Raw genomic sequence first — 19,797 nt, forward strand, 5'->3', positions numbered from 1 at the left:
ACCTCCTAGCCAGAAAAGGTTTTTTAAAGTCTTTGGAATTGTGGGTGGTTTTTTTTCCCCCCAAATTCTTTGTATCTACAAGATTTGTTATTATTAAGCTTTAGCTAAAAAGTAGTTACTCAGTTCTGCTGTTAACATTTTTAAGGTGCTTAAGGCCTAACAAACAGGAGAATATTTGTTTAACAAGCTGATCTTCATTTGTCATTTCAGGGGATCTCTAGAACTGTGTGAAGCAGTGTGACTTTAGTGCATCAAGATCTATAAAATAAGACTTTTCACACTGAAAGAGTTTACACAAACTTCAGTGAAACATCATATTATCCTAGTTCTAGTTTGTTGTCTACCATAACATTAATTTACTATTCTCAGCTAGAAATCTTATCTATCTATCTATTCATCTTTAAGAATAAAACATTGAAAGGTTGGCTCTCTAGCCTATTCAGTGATTTTAAAAAGTTCTCTGATTGGACTAATTTTTTAAATTCTTGTGGCCCAGAGGATGAATGTAAACTTTACTTCAGCTATCAGCACAGATACTTCACATTTTCACCATCTGTGGTTGATTTTTTTCCCAAGTAGTATTAGGAACAGAGGTTGGGAAACTGCTAAAACTGCTGATGCAAAGATCATACTGGTGTTTTTAATTTCACAGTTTAATTTTGCAAATTGTTTGATCAATACAATCAGTTGACTTGACACAGTCCCCGTCCTCCCCCACCCGCCCAAAAAAATCTGCTTCAACGTTTAATTTCACAAAGTCTCCTGTCAGAAATTTCAAAGGATACTTCTTTGGGTGCTTGACTGCCTTGCCTTGCCTTGTCTATTTGCTCTTATTTTGCATGCAAGATAGAGCCAGAAGCCTTTTTTCTCATTGTGTACACATAGTGTTAATGGATCTGCTCTGCCTGTTCTGCCTCATTACTCGAAACAGCTCAAAACACAGAAGTCTTTCAGTGTATGCAAATAAGGCAGAATCATCTACCTGAGAGTTAATATTCTCTACTTTTAAGTGTATTCTAAATGTAATGTTTGTATTTAGAGCATAACATCCTGTTCTCTTTTTTTTATGGGCAAAAAGCTAAGCAGGCTCAGGCAGCTGTTTGATGTTGGCTTCAAGTGTTATTAATTTCATATTCTATTATTCTTTTCACTGTAGCACAAGTGAAGCTGATGTGGAGGCTGTCATGGATAAGTTGTTTGATGAGCTGGCTCAGAAACAAAATGATTGTACGTAAGTTAATTTCTCTTGAAAGAGAATACATTTAGAACACAATGCCCAATCTCCACTGACCAATTAATAAGTTCCATTGCTGTATATGGGTTGATGCCACACTCAAGTGGCAGTCATTGTATCAGCATTTTGTCTAATTTATGTGTTGAATCATGTGCTATTATTCATGAAGCTATGCATTTCCTATCTGTAAGAGATGAATTTTATAGTAATTATCCAGAGAAGATTGAGTCTTTGTTCATGTTCCCATAGTAACTAGACCAAGGATTCTAAAAGTGCAAGGCAGAGAGCTGAGGCTGAATAAAGCGTGTGGAACCATTGCAGACTTCACGTTTGAAGAGCTGTGTGACAGAGTGAGTACCCAGTCCAATCTAGATCAGTTAATGCTCAAAAAAAATTCAAACTGCACAAACTTGCTATTTTCCCAAGTTGCAGTAAATTAAAGAAGCCCTTTTTAAAATCTTGATAACAGAAATAGTTTGAACTTAATGGAGAAAAAAACCCTTCCTCAAACCATACTAATTTTCTTTTTAATGATATAGTAAATTCACTCTTAGGTGTATCACAGATTGTCTTCAAAAATCCTACTACAGTATATGCCTGGCCTAACATCACTGCTGGTGTATGAGTGGTGGTAGCATATCAATATGTAAATAGCAATCAAATGCTGGTTTTATAATCTGGGGTTTCAGTTTGACACTCAAGCAAAGGAGTAGTGATCCTGGCACCACTAGGGTAACACTGCTGTTCCATGCTTTGGTTTCAACTGCATGTACAAGGAATGTTTAATCCCAGGCCTTCTCAAAATATGTCAGATTTTGCTAAATGCTGCCACATTCTCTGCTTAAACATGTGAGATGTGAATCTTGAAAAGTTCTCCTTGTATTTGACCTCCAGTGGGTTGGAAGGCAATTCCCCAGGAGTTGCATTGTACTTCAGTGATCACTGTACTGATGTCTGAAGTTATCGTTAAATGATCACAATCCTAAACTGGGCCAATAGCACTTTTGATTCAGGATGGTGACCTGTCTTTTGGTGATAACATTATGCTTTCACTTCCTTGCAGCTACCAAGTTGATAACAATTTGGACAAAAATTTCACTGGTTGTGTTTCACACTGTAGGTTTTAGACTGTTGGTTTTCAGTTTGAGACAACCAATAAGCCATTTGTAAGAGTGGAGGTGTGTCATGGGTAGAATAGCTTGCTTTTCACTAGAGATTTTGAGACTTTTTCTGCCATGTGCCTCTTAAAGTATTGGAAGCTAAGCTGTCAGCAAATACTGGTACAATTCTTTAGTCCAGTAAATGCCTTATGTACTTAAATGGGATGATAAGTTGCTTCTAAGTTGAAGTGCTCTGATTAGCTCATGTCAGTGGCCTGAAGGTTCTCATTCTGGATGAGAATTATTTGGGGTTCAGATCATCTTGGCATAATGGAGGTGAGGGTCTTGGTTTGAATTCGGAGCGAGTAAAGAGAATCCTTCTGAAATGTTAATTGTTGTTTAACAGTATTGTTCTTACATGGATTGCCCAGGCCTTAGGGAGCCTTGCTGTCTCATTTCAGATGCCTTCTGCAGATGTATTGTGGTAATCTCTTACAGCAAAATCACATGCTTAAAACAAAACCAACATGGCAGACAGTAAATGGTTTTCTTTTGACAACTTCCTCAGTCATCACTGATTTTTCTCTTCAGATCATGTATCTTCATAAATATTACATTAGCATGTTGGTAAGGGGTATCAATGTGCTTCCTTCATAGGTAGAAAAGTATAGTCATGAACTTCAGAATTGTCCATTAAATTTGGATGAATGGCCAGAGTTGCCTCCACTGTGATTTTTTTCACGACTATAAACTTTTGCAGTGATTCATAGCAGTGGTAGAAAATTTCCCTCGGTATAAGCTGCATTTAGGACCTTGCCTGCCCTGCTGCCATTAAAATCTGCTAAAAGGCAAAATTCAAACAAGGAAAAATTCAGCTGTCAAGCCATGAAACCATATTCCTGTTTTTCATTAATTCTTTTAAATTTTGATGGAAAAACTTAATCATTCAGTGTCTTTTTTAAACAGAGTGGGAAATTGCTCCCACTCATGTCACAGAAGACATCAGCAGGATCCAGAAGAGTGCACTGGTGGTTTATAGCAAAAAATGACCCAAAATGAGGAGACATTCAACATGACAGGAAGTATAAAGTAATTTTTATATATTCCAGTAAGCTGGCTAACAGTGGGAATGATTTGTGGAGGTATAAAGCAGAAATCTGTAGGGGACATAGCAACAAGGTATTTTCTACCTCTTGTGAAGCCAAATGGTAGGTAAGTTGACAGGCATCATAAGTGCTACTATTAAAAAAAGGGAAGTAGAAAGCTGAAAAAGACATAATGAAAAGCAAGATGGGCAAAAGAAAATACTGGAGGGGAATTTTTTTGTATTTGCATGGAGTGAATCTGCAGGTTTCTTTGTGCAGGGCATGGGGACAAAATCCCGTGGGAAGGCAGATAGTATGAAGGGACATGGGGCAGGAAATCATCTTCACTGGGGCCTGTTGCAACCAGGGGGGAGCTTAATGGACAGCTCAAGCAAAGCCTCCAGGTAGATAAATGAAATTTAAAGTTGGTGTTGTAGGAGCTCATTAAACTTCTAACAGAATTGAAAACAAAATTTGCAGTTGGTTTTATATCAGTTTTCAGACGTGGTGACAAGCATGATAAATGGGAAGTACTCATTAATGGGGAAAAATGAGAGATAATTGCTATTATCGAAACCTTGTGGGACAATTCATAAAATAATAATACAGAATGGGTGCTTACAGCCTACTTAAAGACAGAGTGGCTAAAAGAGGTGGAGAACAATGTGCAACACTGAAGGTACTGGTACTTGCCTTAAAGTTAATTAATACAAAGTTCTCGAGTACATATCAGTCTACTAATTAACAAACCCAGAAGGATAGTACTCATAGGGATCTGTTGCAAATGGAGCGTGAGGTGGATTGCTCCTTGAGCACTTGGCTATAAAAAGCATATAAAGAAAATACACTGTTGTATGTTATGCTGTAGATGAAACACAGGAGAAGGTGAAATGTAATTAGCCAGAAAATTGCAAATGATAATTTTCTAGCATAAAATGTACTACATCCAGTACAAGGTCATTTGATGGGAGCTTACAGTGATGAATTCATCTAGAATTTTGTGTTGTGTAGGAACAATCTTCATTTTCTAACATTTAATGAAAGCAAAAGTTATTCCAAACAGTGAAGTTGCATATGTGAGTGCTCAGGAAGAGTAGTTTTCAAAAGCAAATGGGAAATGTGACTAACTGTAAAGGGAACTGTAAACAACAACAACAACAAAAAGAGCAACACAAAAAAACCCAAGAAGGACTCTTTGAGGAGGAAGATAGTAGAAGTATTTCCTGTGTCACTGTTGAGACAGAATCAAATAATATGGAATGAATGGCAACTAGTTAGGAAGTGCAGGAAAATTATAAAATAAAGATCATGGGCAAATATGTCCATTCAGATAAAAGACTTATTAAGTAAAATTGGAGTTTTGATATTTTATGTTTTCTGAATGCTACTGGCTTATTCTTAGCTGGAGATGGATGAACTCTTAATAATGATGTGGAAAAAGGAAAAGGTTTTGCAAAAATTAAGTGTTCTAGGTGAAGCAGAGTGAAATATTCATTTCACTAAAGGATGGTGAAATAATTTTCAGTCTGTAAATAGTTAACATATATTAAAAATAGCCTGCAAATACAATGTGTATCATTGGAGTCCTGGAAAACTAGGCTGAGATCTCTGACTAGCTTTTTATTTTTGATAAATGTTGGAGTGCAAGAGACATGCCATGTCACTAGAAGAATGCACTATGTGTCAGTATTAAAAACCAAACAAGTAAAATTCACACATGCGTATGATGATGGGTGGAACTGCAGGCTGTTGGTCAGATTTTAGTCCAGAAAGGGTAATGGAGAAGCTGATTCTGGATGCATACAGTGGATAACTAAAGAATGGAAATGAAATTAATTCTCTGGTCTCCCTGACTTTGTAGGATGGGTTTAGTTTTGAAGATGCTGTTCTTACTAGGAAAGTGGCATTATGCAGTCTCAAGAAAGTATTTGTTAAATGGATGGCTAATTTAGTTAACTAACCTATAAAAAGAAATATTGCTGAAGGTTTGTTGTTTGTAGCATTTCTAATGAGCACATTTTTATACTAAGCCCAGTATAACAGGTTTTTTCTCTGGGAGTTTTGAATATAACATAAATACTAATACAAACTTGCTGTAACTACAGAGTACTGTGTGTATGGGGGAGGAGCAATAAAGACAAGAATGCTGTGTGCAATTTATTTCTTACCAGAACTGGTATTTTGAGGAAAGGGTTGGTGGTTTTTTTGAGAGTTTGTTTTGTTTTGCCTTTTTTACATCTAAGCAGACACAGAGCTTCTTTTTATTGTGTATTGGGTCAAAACTGGATGCCATTTTAGGAGGTAGTTTTTGTGTTCGAGCTGCATACTAGTTTTTAGGCTTAGCCATCTCTAAAATGCAGGGGCTTGAAGTACCCCATGATCTTTCCTGGTTTTAAAGTGCCTGAAACTAGGGATGTGAGGGAGTCAGGGTCCCTGCTCCCTGTTGACAGCTCTCACTGCCCCTGCACATGCAGTGAACAAGTTCAGCAAGCTAGCAGGGGAATGTGCTCAGTCCATTTTGAGGGAATAAGCAGCTCTTGTCCCCCTCATACTTCTGGGAGTAGGCATTACTTCTCAGTTCATGATCAATCTGTGCAGTCAGTTCAGACTGAGTTTTTCCAAGGCTTATAACTTCCTTGGATTTGAGGGGGGTTTCACAGGACATGTATAGGAGATTTCCCTCATACCAAGCAACCTTTCTTCCAAATTTGACATGCCTGGTCCGCATCATGGAAGTACCTACAACTTACAGTATTATCCTGGAGTTGCAGTATTATTTTTTGAGTTTTCTGAAACTGTTGTATACCACTCACTGCTCATGTGGGTGTCGGTAAATCATTGCAGCATGAGTGGACAACATTGTACTCAAAACTTGGTTAATTGATTCCTTTGGCTATCCATTACCCTGAAGTGTCCAGAAAAAACAGTAAGTTTTGCAAGAATCAACATGTGGAAGGATTGTTGTGTTGGTAAAATAGCTTACCACTCAAGTGACTCTGCTTTCACTTCGTTGCCACAATCTGTCTTCTAGTCTGGTCTTGGGTAACTGTTGCATTCCAAGGGATAAATATCCAGACCTAAAAATCTACATTTATTGGTGTAGGATTAAGGAAATGTGTTTGAAATTTCTCAGATAATTACTTACTGACTTTTGTAATACAATGTTTCATTTGAACAGCCTGTAAAACCTCTTCAGTTTCACTGACGTTTCCTTTGAAATAAAGTCAAAATTCTAAGGGGAAATATTGAAACATTTTCCACTTTATCTGATATCACACAATTTCTTGAGATGTCAGCTAATACATAATAGATGAAAATAGGAAAGCAGCAATTGGTAACCTGATAGTATTTGTAACATCTTCTAGCTTAAGTAGAATTTTCGTAATAGCTTTTTAATTAATACCTGGAGACCTTGGGAGTTAGAGTTGATAACCTTTCTGGTATTACAGTATTTCATTTCTTGTTTCATATGTTAGCATCAAACTTTTTCATGTCAAGACTATAAAGAGTTATTTCTGTCTAAAATAATGCATCAGATACTGGTAATTACTGATTGTCCATTAACGTTTATAAAAATAAAATACAGAGAATATATTGTATGCAATGCTGATATGATATGCAGTTGACTTGCTAAGCTGTTGTGTCCACCAATTTGTAAATCATAGTTTCCCAGTTGAGGATTACCCCAAGTTTTATAACTTAGTTGATATCAAATTCATACACTTCGCTTTTTTTTCTTTACTAGCTATGTGAACATGTGGAAAACCAACAAAAACCTGGATGAGAGGATACTGATCTATTTTGGTTGCTTTAAAGCAAAGGAGAAGCAGTTTTTCAGACCTGACATGCCAGGGTTTACATGGCAGTGTGGCACGTGGTGGTCTTTGTCATGGGCATGAAGCAGTTACCCAGTACTAGAATGGAGCCCTGTGAATGTGCTTCTCCAAGTGTTATCAGCCAGGAGGTTTTCATGGTTTTCATCAAAATGTTTTTTATCATACCACCTTTTCTAAGGCCCCATAAAATGTAGCCCCAGGAGGCTGGGACAGGCACCAGGCAGAATAGGGACATACAGTTCCCAAATTTTAATGCTAACATTGACTTCTCCTGTTCTTAGGGGCCTTTAATTTCTTTCTTCCAGTTTCTCCATCTATACAATGAGGAAAACACTACCAGTGGTGTTAGATTCTTGCAAAACATAATTAGTTAATTTGTTAATTGAGTTAAATGTGTGAATGAAAGATCACCAGATACCTTTTAAAATAAAATGTATATATTAACTTGGTTTTAAAATCCTGATATATATATATGCAATTGTGCAAATGTGTCTCATCCTATTTTAGTGTGTTCACACATGACAAAGTGTTCATTGCACCTTAGAAAAAAATCACCCTCTGCCAGTCCCCTTTCTTCACTTCCCTTTTAAATTTTTCTTTGAAAACTGGTAATTGTGGCAGTTTGATCTGGTGTAAATAACACGGACAACAGTGTGCCTGCTGTGTAATGTTTCACGGAGCTGAGGGAGATCCGGAGTTGCTCTCGGTGCTCCCCTGGCTTGTGCGCAGCAGCTGCTGCCCTCTGCCGGGAACGCCGGCTGCGGACCGCTCAAGCGTGGGAGCCTGCTCCTCACAGAGGCTCAGCTGCTTTCCTTCATGGATCCTGTAGGCTTTCCACTAAGTAACCTAATAAAGCCTTTCATCCCACTGCCCAGTACCAATGAATGTGGTGTCTTAGCATAATGCTAACCATTAGCAAACATATGGTAGCATAAAAACTATGAAAATACATTTAATATCAGTATTTATGTTGTAAAAGGTTATCCTACTGTGAATTTTTTTTTCCTAGTAGTTATTTAGTGCTTCTGAAATTGGCAAAACAGAATTTTTGTGTAGATTAGCACAACAAATAAGTGGTGAACAGTTTCTGTTAGATTGTTGTTCTATTGCAATAGGCACGCTGTGCAGACCAGGAGGAAGATGTAGTTCTTGACTTGAATAGCTTGCACTTCAAAAGGAAAGATGTATCTAAGCTTTAAAAAAGAAGTGAAGAAAAACTCACCATTTTCAAATGCATCGAATGATTTAGAAATGCAAGTGTCTGTTTTTGTCAGCTGAGTCTCCCCTACATGATGACATAACTCAGCTGCATTTGCAGTTTTAATGATTCTGAATAATTTTGAGGGAACCATCTTCATTAAAAGCTGCTGAATGTATCCACAGTATAATTTGGTGTCATCTTTAGGATTGTAGGATTGTCAGGTATAGGTGTCAACAAACATACCATAGGCAAGCACTATTTTCAGTAACCTTTTAGAAATCATAGTTTTCCTTAGTTTGTGATCTTAGTTCTATTCCTAAGAGATTAGCTTTTGCAGCTTAAGCTCTAGACTGAGAGTCTGTCGTTTATTAGCTACATTTGCTTTAAGGATTTAATCAGCTTCTCTACCTCCCCCAAAAGTTTGCCTTATCTTATTCAGGAGTATGTTTTATAAAATAAACTCAAGAAACTTATTTCAGGTGGAAATATTGTAATACAATAGTATTGTAATAACCTCCTTTCTGTTTTATGTGCATCAGAGATTAATTTTTACAGAGCACTCCCTTCAGTGAAAGCTGCATAAACCTCGAGGGTTTAGATCCTGTACTTTATAGACCAGGGAATACAAGATTTTTGAAGCTGATTGTAGTTTTAAGGGTTTGCCTTTTTAATTTAATTTTTTGTTCCTTAAATTCTTGAATGTACTTCTCTCTCTTTCTTCAAAGCTTTGTTGGTCATGGTTTTGAAATCTTAACAGTAAGTGTAAATATTTAAATAGGCCTATAAATTTTTTAAGGCTTAACTATTTTTGGAGACCATTTCATTGATAATGCTATACTTTGGAGTTGGAACTGGAAATTTAGCAGTGAGAGCTTTTAGAGCAGAAACATGCCTTTTGCATTCTTCTAGTATTCAGCCAGGTTTGACCATATTGTTTAAATAAATACAGAAATAAATAAAAAGAACTGGAATTTGCAAGCATCTTCTAAAGCAGAAGAGCAAAGATCTGAAACAACTTTCCACTATGAGAAATGTGACTAAAAAACTTTTGCTGTAAGAACAAGCAAAATTACTTCTTAACAGAATTCTGTGGTGAGATAACTTGAGATAACAAGGGGGGCTGTGCTTGATCCAGAAAATATCTTCAACTCCAGGGTTTACAGATCTTGGATTCTTGCTCTCCTGGTTGGAACTACATGATCTTTAAGGTATCTTCCAACCCAAACTGTTCTATGGTTCTATGATTTGCACTGCCATCAGTATCTTTAAATTTTTTAACTGAGTTAGCCATGCTCTAATGACTAACTGCACCTCTTCCCATTTTTATTTAAACTCCAGCATGCTGCAGCATCATATATCATGCCTTGGGTTTTTCTGTTCCTTTCTTGGAGTTAGAATTTTGACATATTATCTCAGTGCACTGTTTTATGAGCTTCACTAGAGATAATGTGTTGTTCATTTGGAAACAACAGAGCTTTATATTTTTTTTAAGTTTATACTTAATGATCAAGTTGTAAATATTATCTGGTCTTAAACTGTGTATTGTTTATAGGAAGTGTTAAGTTGTTATTGGAGTGTTAAAGAGTGTCTGCACAACATTATAGTTACTGTCAATCATGAGTCTTTGGGATTGGCCGCAACTGGCCCTGGAATATCTTTCAACATCAACAAAAAATATATATTCTCTTGAGATGACATATCCTTTTCTATCATATGTAAAACATTCTGTATTCTTCAGACAATCTCTAAAAGGTGATATACTGGGCCACTGATGAGTCAAAAAAGAAAAAAGATGCTTTATACTATAATTAAATGGATTATATAATAGAAACAGGAGACGACTAACTCTTAGAACAGCCCACAGAGAGCTCCAAATAATAAACATCCTACTTGAACTGAGATGATGATAGCTGCAAATGCATTAAGTAGACAGAGAAACAAAAATAAATGAAGGTGAGAACTCAGTCAAGCAGGCTGAAGTGGAGTAAACACTTTGTCAGGAGTGTAGCCCATGTTAGTGCTAATGTGTTTTGCATTAGTATGATGCCTGTAAAATACTGACTCTTGACATCAGAGCTAATGACAAAAATCCACAACAGTTTTACAATATATACACATTCAGGAACAATAATACCATAAGAAAGACTCTTATCTGCCAATGTTTTGAGTTTTTAAAAATAATAATATAAGCATGTGAAAGAACTAGTAACAAATGGTAAGTGACAGTCATTACATAAATGTCTTACTGTTCTGCAGCTGAGTTTTGATCAATAATTGATGAAACAAAAGAAATCAGACAGTACCAGAAACACACACCAAATGAAGTTATTTTTAGAATATTATTCAGAGGAGACTAATCAGGCTAAACTTTCAGTAAGAGGATTACATATATATGTATCAATATTAGGAGGATTTGTGGCTTCATTAGCAACTTCAGAGGAAGAAATACCTTCATGTATGCTCCTAACTAAAGCAAAATACTTTCTGTGACTGGTTGAGATTCAGAAAATAAATTTCAGCCCTGGAGGGTTATACAGAGGACAGTGCTTATGTGTCTAAAACTGTGTGCCTCTAGCCTTGTTACCTATCTGAGCTGGTGGTGTTGGCAGTCAGGACCCAGCCAGTGCTTGCTGCAAGATGAGGGAAAAAGGGCCTGAAGACAGTAAGGCAGTACTGTGAAGGTGAGGGGAGGGCTGTGGGCTGCTGGAACAGCAGAAATTTGCTCCTTGGTGGTGCTTCTGTATATGAACTGTACAGCCGGAGCCTCTAGCAATGGCACAATCTGGCCTTGAACCCATTTCCCCATCTGTGTTCCTGTGTGGCATGTGTGCTTGTGCCAGCCCCATGCCAGGTTTAGGGGGCAGCAGGCCAGTAAGAATGTGAGTTGAGAAGCTGTCAGGGTATCCCTGCATCGTGATCTCTTATGTTCGGAGCATTTTGAGTTAGCTGGTGGGTTAGACCAGCTTTGAAGCAACTACAGGCAGCACGGAAACTGGACCAATAGCCAGGTTGGAGGTATAAAAAAAAGGCCTTTAATCTGTCACCAGAGCATTTGTAAATTTGCTGGTGGTTCCTTCTTTTTACACTGAGTAAGGCAGAAGGAAATTAGAGGACTTCCCGCGACAGAGTAAGTTATGCTAGGAACAAGATTAAAAGCTTTGTCTTTCATCTCCAGGACTGTCTCTAAACTCCAAAAGAAGAGCGTTTGAGAACTCCTCTGTGTAAGGGACTACAGCTGATATCAGCTGGGCCATTTTTAACAGCAGAATGGATGACTCAGCATTTCAGTTGGGTCTCGCCAGACCTGAGTCTTGTCAGGGAGGTACCGAATTTACTCTCATATGCTGCTAGGCTCAGATCTTTCTGAGTGTAAGATTTTGGAGTCTCCAAAGGCACATTTCTGCCAACATTTACAGAATATTATCACTTAGTGTTGGTGTAGACGTTTCAGAAGTTCTTGTTAAAGCTTGAAATGATCTGCCTTTTATGCCCTTAAGAGGAATTCTTGAATTGTTTGCTTTTTGCACTGCTGAAGTAGATTGAATTCCTGTTTGACTGTGATAAAGATGCATATTGTAACCGTCTATGAACCATGATTTTATGTCTGTATGAAAAGTAATATAAGTATTACATCTTCCATTCTTCCCATTTGAAATGCATTAGCCTTATTTTTGTCTTCCATCTGTTTCTTCCCTCTGACTGCCCAGGTTTTTCATTCTCCTGTTTGGATATCCACCAAGGTACCCACCAAGTTCTTAGCTGTATAGCTCATTTGTTGGGCTCTTCAGTTTGCCCACTTTGCAAAAGTTTGGACACTTTAATTTTTAGTTATATATGTATTTATTTTAGGAATCAGCTTTTAGTATTTGATACTTGGATGAAGAGGGTGTATTGGTATGATCTGTGTGAGAAAGTGTGTCACACTGGGGCAGGGCAGAATAGTTCCTCAGGGTTTTGGGTTTCAGCAGATGACTGCTTATGCTCTTCATGTGATAAAAGAATGAATCAGCATAGCAGTGATGTCTGTAATTTCTTACCTAAGGGGAGATACGAGAAATTCTTACCTTTCTCATGTACAATGAGATCACTGCTGTTCTCCCTCACAGGTACTCATCACAGAGGCATACTTGATCTCCTCTGTGTTTAACAGTACTCCAGTCCTAAGTATGGAATAAAATTACCCTTACCTAAACTATTTGCTTATCACTAATCTTAAAATCTCCAGCAGCATCCTGGTTGTGTTGCTTTTAGTGCTCCCATTGTTTTCTTTTGCACTTGATACTCTGGCTGTTCAGATGTATCACTTGTATCTAGTGGCAAGGTGTCCAGTGAGTTAGCTCTGTGTTGTTTCCATCCATCAGTTCCTTTCGCTTCCTTGAACCCTTTCCTGCTTTATTTCATCAGAACTTTTTGAGTTCAGCTACTCTGGTTTATCCAGATGGGATTTTGTTTTTTCAGAGGTGTTGAATGAAGCTTTGCTGGTGGCTCTTGGGATGATGAGTTTTTGGTTTCTGATGAGTAAGTCCATAGTAGTAACTAGGGGACTGAAATGGAGGGAGAAAGTAAGCAGTATATATAATTCTGAGGGGAGAATATAGCATGTACTGCTCTTAAACACTGCTCAAAAGAATTGGAAGTTTTTGTAATAATTTTTTTCATCTTACAGATGCTACAGGCAAGTTGGGTGCTTGGGAATGGGAAAGCAGGGATTGATTCATGAGACTGCAAGTGGGAGAGCTGGCAGAGAGTGAGAGGGTTTAATACCTGCCTGGAAGGTTAGCTTATTCCCATTAATTTTCAGAAGAATTTTTGGAATGCCATCAGGGCTCCTCTCTCCCATGCTTGTGTAGAGACCATTTCTACAAGTTTTTTATTCTAGCATCTGAACAAAACCCAAAGTCCTGTTCATGGGCAGCTATTAATAATTGCTTAAAATAACTTCTTGCAGAAGAGCTCTAGTTAAGAAGTTACATGTGGCCTACAACAAATTTGTCTAACAATTTCAGTTCCAGAAAATATTTTGTATTTATTGGTTTTAAGATAATAGCAGTATTGCAGTTCTTTATAACAGTATTAAACTGTTGGTACAGCACATGGTAGACTTCATTAGCTGGGAAGGGAGTTGTGACCATACAAAATGCTGCTGAACTTGCTCTCTGCAGTACTTGCAGACAAGATTCTGAAGTATTTGCACAAGTAAAACTGATGGAATGAGTTCAGGAGTATGAATTTTAATAGCTCATGATAAAGTACTGCCTGTGGTACTGATAGGATAGATCTTGCAGAAAAAAATACCTTCCATGTAATGAAAAAGTAATTTTAGAGGAGTGTACTTGAATGAGCTACTACTATTTGTGCATATTTTCTGTTGATGGTTAAGATACAGAGAGAGAAACTAATGAGTTGTTCTTGAAGATTTTCATTTCATCATTACAGGAGAAACCATGAACAAAGGAACTGCTGCAAAGTTGTATTTTTGTCTGTTTCCTCTTGCTTTCAGTACTTGAAACATACGATATTTATTCAGTCTGGGTTAGTCCTGGGTGAACTAAATGCAGGTCTACTTAGGATTTAGTAACTAGCCTATAACCCTTTGCATTTCAAAATCTTGCTGCTGGAAAGTATCCTAATAGCTATTCAAATTATTTGTGCATCAGGTTGAAATCTTCTATGGATTATGGTTTATAGTGATTATTTTATTTGAGATTGTCAGAAGAGATCATAATGTCTGGGTGCAGAAGAGCCACACTTTTAACTCTCACTGTTCACATAAGGTCAGCAGTATGAACACCCGCATGTACCTATGTCTCTACGGGCAATTGAGCATTCCTCAAGTGAGATCCAGTGGAATAAAAATAAGAATATGATCAGGACTTTACAGCTCTCTTCTGTTACTGAAGTGTGCCAAGATACAGTGTTTATGTGTCATTCTATCATGGGTTTCCATTTCTTATGGTTTGTTTTGTTTCAGCCTCTTGGAGCCAGCGACTATTTGGAAATATCAAAGCATTTTGACACAGTGTTTGTTCGTGACATACCACTTCTTACAATAGCAAAAAGGACACAAACTCGTCGTTTCATTACTCTTATTGATACCTTTTATGAGCATAAGGTGAGAACCAAGCCTTTCCTGTATGCAGAGGAATAATCTTGGGAGTCCTAAAACTGACTGTTACAATTGTATTGAAGTAAGGCTTTCTGTAGTAATGGTTTGGAAAACATAAGCAGAATGAACTAGCACCGCAAAGAAACATCATTCCAGCCTCACAAAAAAAATTGGTCCCATTGCAGTAAAGGCAAATAAACAAGGGGTTTTTTTGTTTTCTGAGAGTATTAAGCATGAGCATAAATATAAGCCCGAGCTCATTTGCCTTTCTTGAATGGGAATGTTCTTTCCTAACCCAGGAAAACAACAGAAGCCATGTCATTATTTTAATAATGAAAAATTGTGCTGCCAACTGTGCTGGAGTGAATTAAGTTTTTTAGATTTTAATCTGTATGGGCAGTTGTTCAGGAATCAGTGCCTTTTTGATCAGGAAGGAGGAGTTAGTAGCACAGTTACATCATAAAGTTTAAGGAAACAGTCACTACTACAGTAGCCTTTACATTAGATTGCAGAATTGCTCATGGAATAATAATGATAAATGCAGCACTTCATGTGGATTAACAGAGATTTCAATCATGGAAGCAAAATCAGCGTAACTAAACCAAAGGGAAGTTCCTGTTTATGGTGATTTTTTAAAAAGTGATGCAAGATATGAAACACTATCTTATATGTGATAATATTTGCACACACTTAAACATTTATGCAGTTGGGAAGTGTCAGTTGAGGTTGGTTCTTACCAAGAATGTTCTGGCATTGGCTGTTGATCAGAAAGGCCCCAACTCAGCCAGGTACTGAACTAACTCAGTGTATGAGTAGTCTCATTCAAATCAGCCAGATTCTTTATGATTTGAAAATGGACATTTGCTAAGACAATATGCTAATATTACACTAATCTGTTAGAAATAGGGGGATGGTCTGCTCTGTGTTTGTGCTGTCATTAAGAATTGCAAGCAGTCACTTTCCTCCACTGGAAAAACACAAGTGTTAAACTCCCATCAAAAGTAGTTGGGAAAAATACCTGAGTATATTTGTAGATGCCTGTCTACAATGCAAACATCTTGCCTACATGCTCTCAACAAGAGTCTCCTACTGTAGTATTATTTCAGTCTGTCTTCACTGCAGCCCCCCAGAGATACCATCTCTCACTGCACATTGTATCTCGTCCCAGCAGACATGAAAACAGCATCATTATTGTTACTAGCAAATAACTTTTACTGGAGTAGCACAGATGAAGTCAAGAAAGGCTTCACACAGCCTTCTGGAAAATTTGGAATTTAAGTGTTCTTTAAATAGTGTAGTGTATCTATCCACTGAGAGGACTCACTATGGGTGCAAAGTAAGCATTGGTTACTATGCAGCTGTTATTTTAGAAAGTAAACTTTATGGTGAACTCATTGCCTGTGTAGCAGATATTCTGAGTATTTGATAGCACAGTTCTTCTGTTCTCTGAGTAGAAGTTACATCAGTTGTTATTGTGGAAAAGATCCTGTAAGGTTAATATTCCATCTGACCAAGTCAGGTAAATCTGTAACAGCAGTGCTAGTAAGAGAAAGGAAAAAACACTGAGGTTTTAATTTGAAGTTTGCTTTTCATAGACCATGTATTTTATCCTGTTCCTGTAAAGCCCAAGTGATGATACTGTTGCCTGTTTTCCTCCTCTCAGGTGCGTATTATCTGTTCTGCGGCAGCTCCTCTCCAAAGCTTGTTCCTGGTGGAACTTGACAGTGGTGAACTGCAGGACAGCAGAGTGTTGATGGATGATTTGGACTTGAGCCAGGTACATGATTTTAACATCGTCTCCCTTGTGTAACAAAATTGGGTTTAGTCTCAGAATTGCAGCAGCATTTTAGGAGGGGGAATCAAGAAAACATTTAACTAATGATCTGCTGCTTTTCCTGCACTGTATCTGTCACTCTGATAATTACATGTTGTGCTACTTACTCATAGTCAAAGAAAATGTCACAATATATAGAACCATTTTGTGTAAGTTTTAGGGTCATTTTGAATATTAATCATTGTATCTGTTCAGTCATATATGAAAATGCTGATTTAAGTTTAGCTCCTACATTTAAAATACAGAAATAAAAGATGGTTTGTTCTTCATCTTCCTAGACTGCAGAACAGCCTCACATGTCCTCACAAAGAGTACTACTTTGCATGTTGCTTATTCTGTTTTTCTTTTTCCCTATAGCTCAGTTCTTGCTAATGACTTTTTAAATAATTTGTTTAAATTGGTGTACAGTTAGTCAAAAAAAAAGGGAGAATAGATGGTTAACCTGTCATTGTGTTGTTTTAAAACCAAATTTTTTTTTTTGCTATATTTTTTCCGAGGATTGCCTAGCTGAAATAGGTACTTTTCTTTAATTTTTGGACATTAGTTTTAAATTTTTGGTGCCATGCTGCTGTCTTATTTTGTCAAAGCCTGTAAAGCACTGAGCCTTAGGAGTTGGTTGTACTGAAGTGCATCCTGTCTATGTGTCTCACAGGTCTGTGGGACTGTTTTTGTGTCTTGATTAGGATTCTGCCAAAGGACTCTCCATGTTTACAGGAGAAGAGGAAATCTTTGCCTTTCAGCGTACTCACTCACGGCTCACAGAAATGCAAACTGAACAGTACTGGAATGATGGGGACAGAAGCAAAAGAACATAATTAAAAGTTGAATGAAATCACCAAGAAGTAAAATTACAGCATGAAATCACCAAGAAGAAAAATTGGAAAAGCTTTGGAAAAGCACTGAAAAGCTTTTTAGCACAACTTGAATAATAATTGCACTTTATCATCTGGACCATGTTTTCTTTCATCAATAGGTTTTTGAGTTTAAGACATGAGGTCTCAGTTATTTTTCTGTACTACCTGTGTGTGGATATGTGAAATTTTGCCTTCATTTGTTCTTCTTCAAACCCCTCTGGATGTCTGGGTTCATACAGGGGTCGTGAATGGAGTTACATCCAGCTGGTGGCTGGTCACCAGTGGGGTTCCCCAGGGCTCAGTGTTGGGGCCAGCCCTCTTTAATGTCTTTATCTGTGATATGGACAAGGGGATCAAAGTGCACCCTCAGTAAGTTCACAGATGATGCCAAGTTGGGTGGGGGTGTTGTTCTGCTGGAGGGCAGGAAGGCTCTGCAGAGGGATCTGGACAGGCTGGATCAATGGGCTGAGGCCAATTGTGTGAGGTTCAACCAGGCCAAGCGCCGGGTCCTGCCCTTGGGTCACAACAACCCCAGGCAGTGCCACAGGCTGGGGCAGAGTGGCTCCAAAGCTGCCCAGGGGAAAAGGACCTGGGGGTGCTGGTCAACAGCAGCTGAACATGAGCCAGCTGTGCCCAGGCGGCCAAGAAGGACAACGGCATCCTGGCCTGGATCAGCAGTAGAGTGGCCAGCAGGACCAGGGCAATGGTTGTCCTGTGCCTGGCACTGGTGAGGCCACACTTCAAGTGCTGTATCCATTTCTGGGCTCCTCACTACAAGAAGGACATTGAGGTGCCAGAGTGTGTCCAGAGAAGGGCAATGAAGCTGCTGAAGGGTCTGGAGCACAAGTCCTGTGAGCCGCAGCTGAGGGAACTTGGGATGTTTAGCCTGAAGAGGAGAAGGCTCAGGGGTCCTTATTGCTCTCTACAACCACCTGAAATGAGGTTGTATTGAGGTGAGGGTCAGTCTCTTCTCCCAGGTAACCAGTGACAGGATGAGAGGACACAGCCTCAAGCTGCTCCAGGGAAGGTTCAGGTTGGACATGAGGAAGAATTTCTTCACTGAAAGGGTTGTCCACTATTGGAACAGGCTGCCCAGGGAGGTGGTGGAGTCACCATCCCTGGCAGTGTTAAAGAAATTCCTGGACATGGGACTTAGTGCTGTGGTTTATTTGATAGGGTGATGTTTGGACAAAAGTTGGATTTGATGATCTTGGAGGTTTTTTCCAACCTTAATGATTCTCTAAAATATAACTTTGATGTTCAGGAAGTTTATTTGGGATTAGAATTTTTCTGGAGAACTGATCTACAGACAAAGTTAATGGGCTATGCAGAGTCATTTATGATGTCACATGAAGTGAGCACTTCACTGTTTATGCACTGCTTCTGTCATGTACAATGCTGCTTTAACAAAAGAAAAATCAAATGCTTTTTTTAAGAAACTCCTGATATTGTCCACGCTAGAATCCTGGAACTCCTATGTAGTGTGTTCTGGTTTTTTGTTTTGGTTTGGTTTGGTTTTTTTTCTATTCTCTGAGTCTGGCCATCTGCTGACTTTCAGGCTCTAGGAGTTTTTTGTAATGCAGACTGTTGCTCAGTCTGGTTCACTGAAAGCTAATGGTTTGAACCAAGAGAGAACCCTGAGGAGGAGTTTTAAGGTCTTTGCACAGGATTAAGATCTCAGTAATGGATGGGAAAAGAGACCTTGATAAGACAGGGTATGTTGTTAACAAATAAGTGCAAGTTCATAGTCTTCCTAAATTTTGTGGTTCTTGCAAGCTTGGATATGCTGCCTCTACACCAGTGACATCTTTTCCCTGAATTTTCTTAGGCTTCTTTTATACGAGCCTTCCAGTGCTGCTAACACACCTGCCCTGATCTGGGCAGAGTAGTACTCAGTACTACCAAGGCAATTCATCATGTTACCATAGGAATGTGTTTTATGGAAAAGATAGGATAGTAACTGATACCTCAAGACACATGACCCATCGTGATGTTTGTAGTTGGAAACTCTATTTTAGTTAAAGATGCAGTGGTGTCATTCTTGGTTTTTATCTAACTGAAACAAAACAGGGTATTATGTGTATTGGCTTATCATGTATTTTTATAAAGAGTCATTTTAAGAGCATATGTAGAAACTATGAGTAGGAAAAACATGTAGATGGACTGACTCCCTCATTTCTTAGGGGGGAGATATATAACACACTGTCCACAACTTTGAGAGGTTTTCTTGGATTTTGTAACGTGACCTTTTTCTGTCTGTTACCAAATTGTCTCCCATCACAATTACAAAAAGCTTCTAAAAGGGCCTTCTGGGCACCAGGGAGGGCTGGAGAGGTCCTGTGCACTTACTTTTGTTATGGAGCCACATGCTCAAGTCTGGTTTTCTGTTCTGATCCCTTCTGTTTGTCCTGGAAGTTACTTAACACTGGCTATACCTGTTCTTCAAATAATTTTTAAAACCTGTATTTATAGTTTGCAACTCATGGAACTATATTATTATTCCCACAAGGGTGACCACCATGGACTGCCATTTTAATGCATATTTAT

General features: G+C 38.3%; 1 protein-coding gene across 2 annotated transcripts in view; it reads left to right on the top strand.

The window, feature by feature from the left end:
- AFG1L (AFG1 like ATPase) overlaps positions 1–17,252 on the top strand; it is a 61,212-nt gene extending 43,960 nt beyond the window's left edge. The window contains exons 9-13 of one of the 2 annotated variants that reach the window (XM_048298895.1): positions 1,157–1,227; positions 1,484–1,584; positions 14,428–14,568; positions 16,226–16,339; positions 17,049–17,252. In XM_048298895.1, the coding sequence (XP_048154852.1) occupies positions 1,157–1,227; positions 1,484–1,584; positions 14,428–14,568; positions 16,226–16,339; positions 17,049–17,075 (454 nt within the window). In that variant the 3' untranslated portion in view covers positions 17,076–17,252. The remainder of the gene's footprint in view (positions 1–1,156; positions 1,228–1,483; positions 1,585–14,427; positions 14,569–16,225; positions 16,340–17,048) is intronic. The other variant, XM_048298893.1, reaches the window with a different exon arrangement.
- Positions 17,253–19,797: the final 2,545 nt, after the last annotated feature.

The sequence above is a fragment of the Corvus hawaiiensis genome, chromosome 3 (genome assembly GCF_020740725.1).
Source record: "Corvus hawaiiensis isolate bCorHaw1 chromosome 3, bCorHaw1.pri.cur, whole genome shotgun sequence".
NCBI classification, from domain to species: Eukaryota; Metazoa; Chordata; class Aves; order Passeriformes; family Corvidae; genus Corvus; species Corvus hawaiiensis.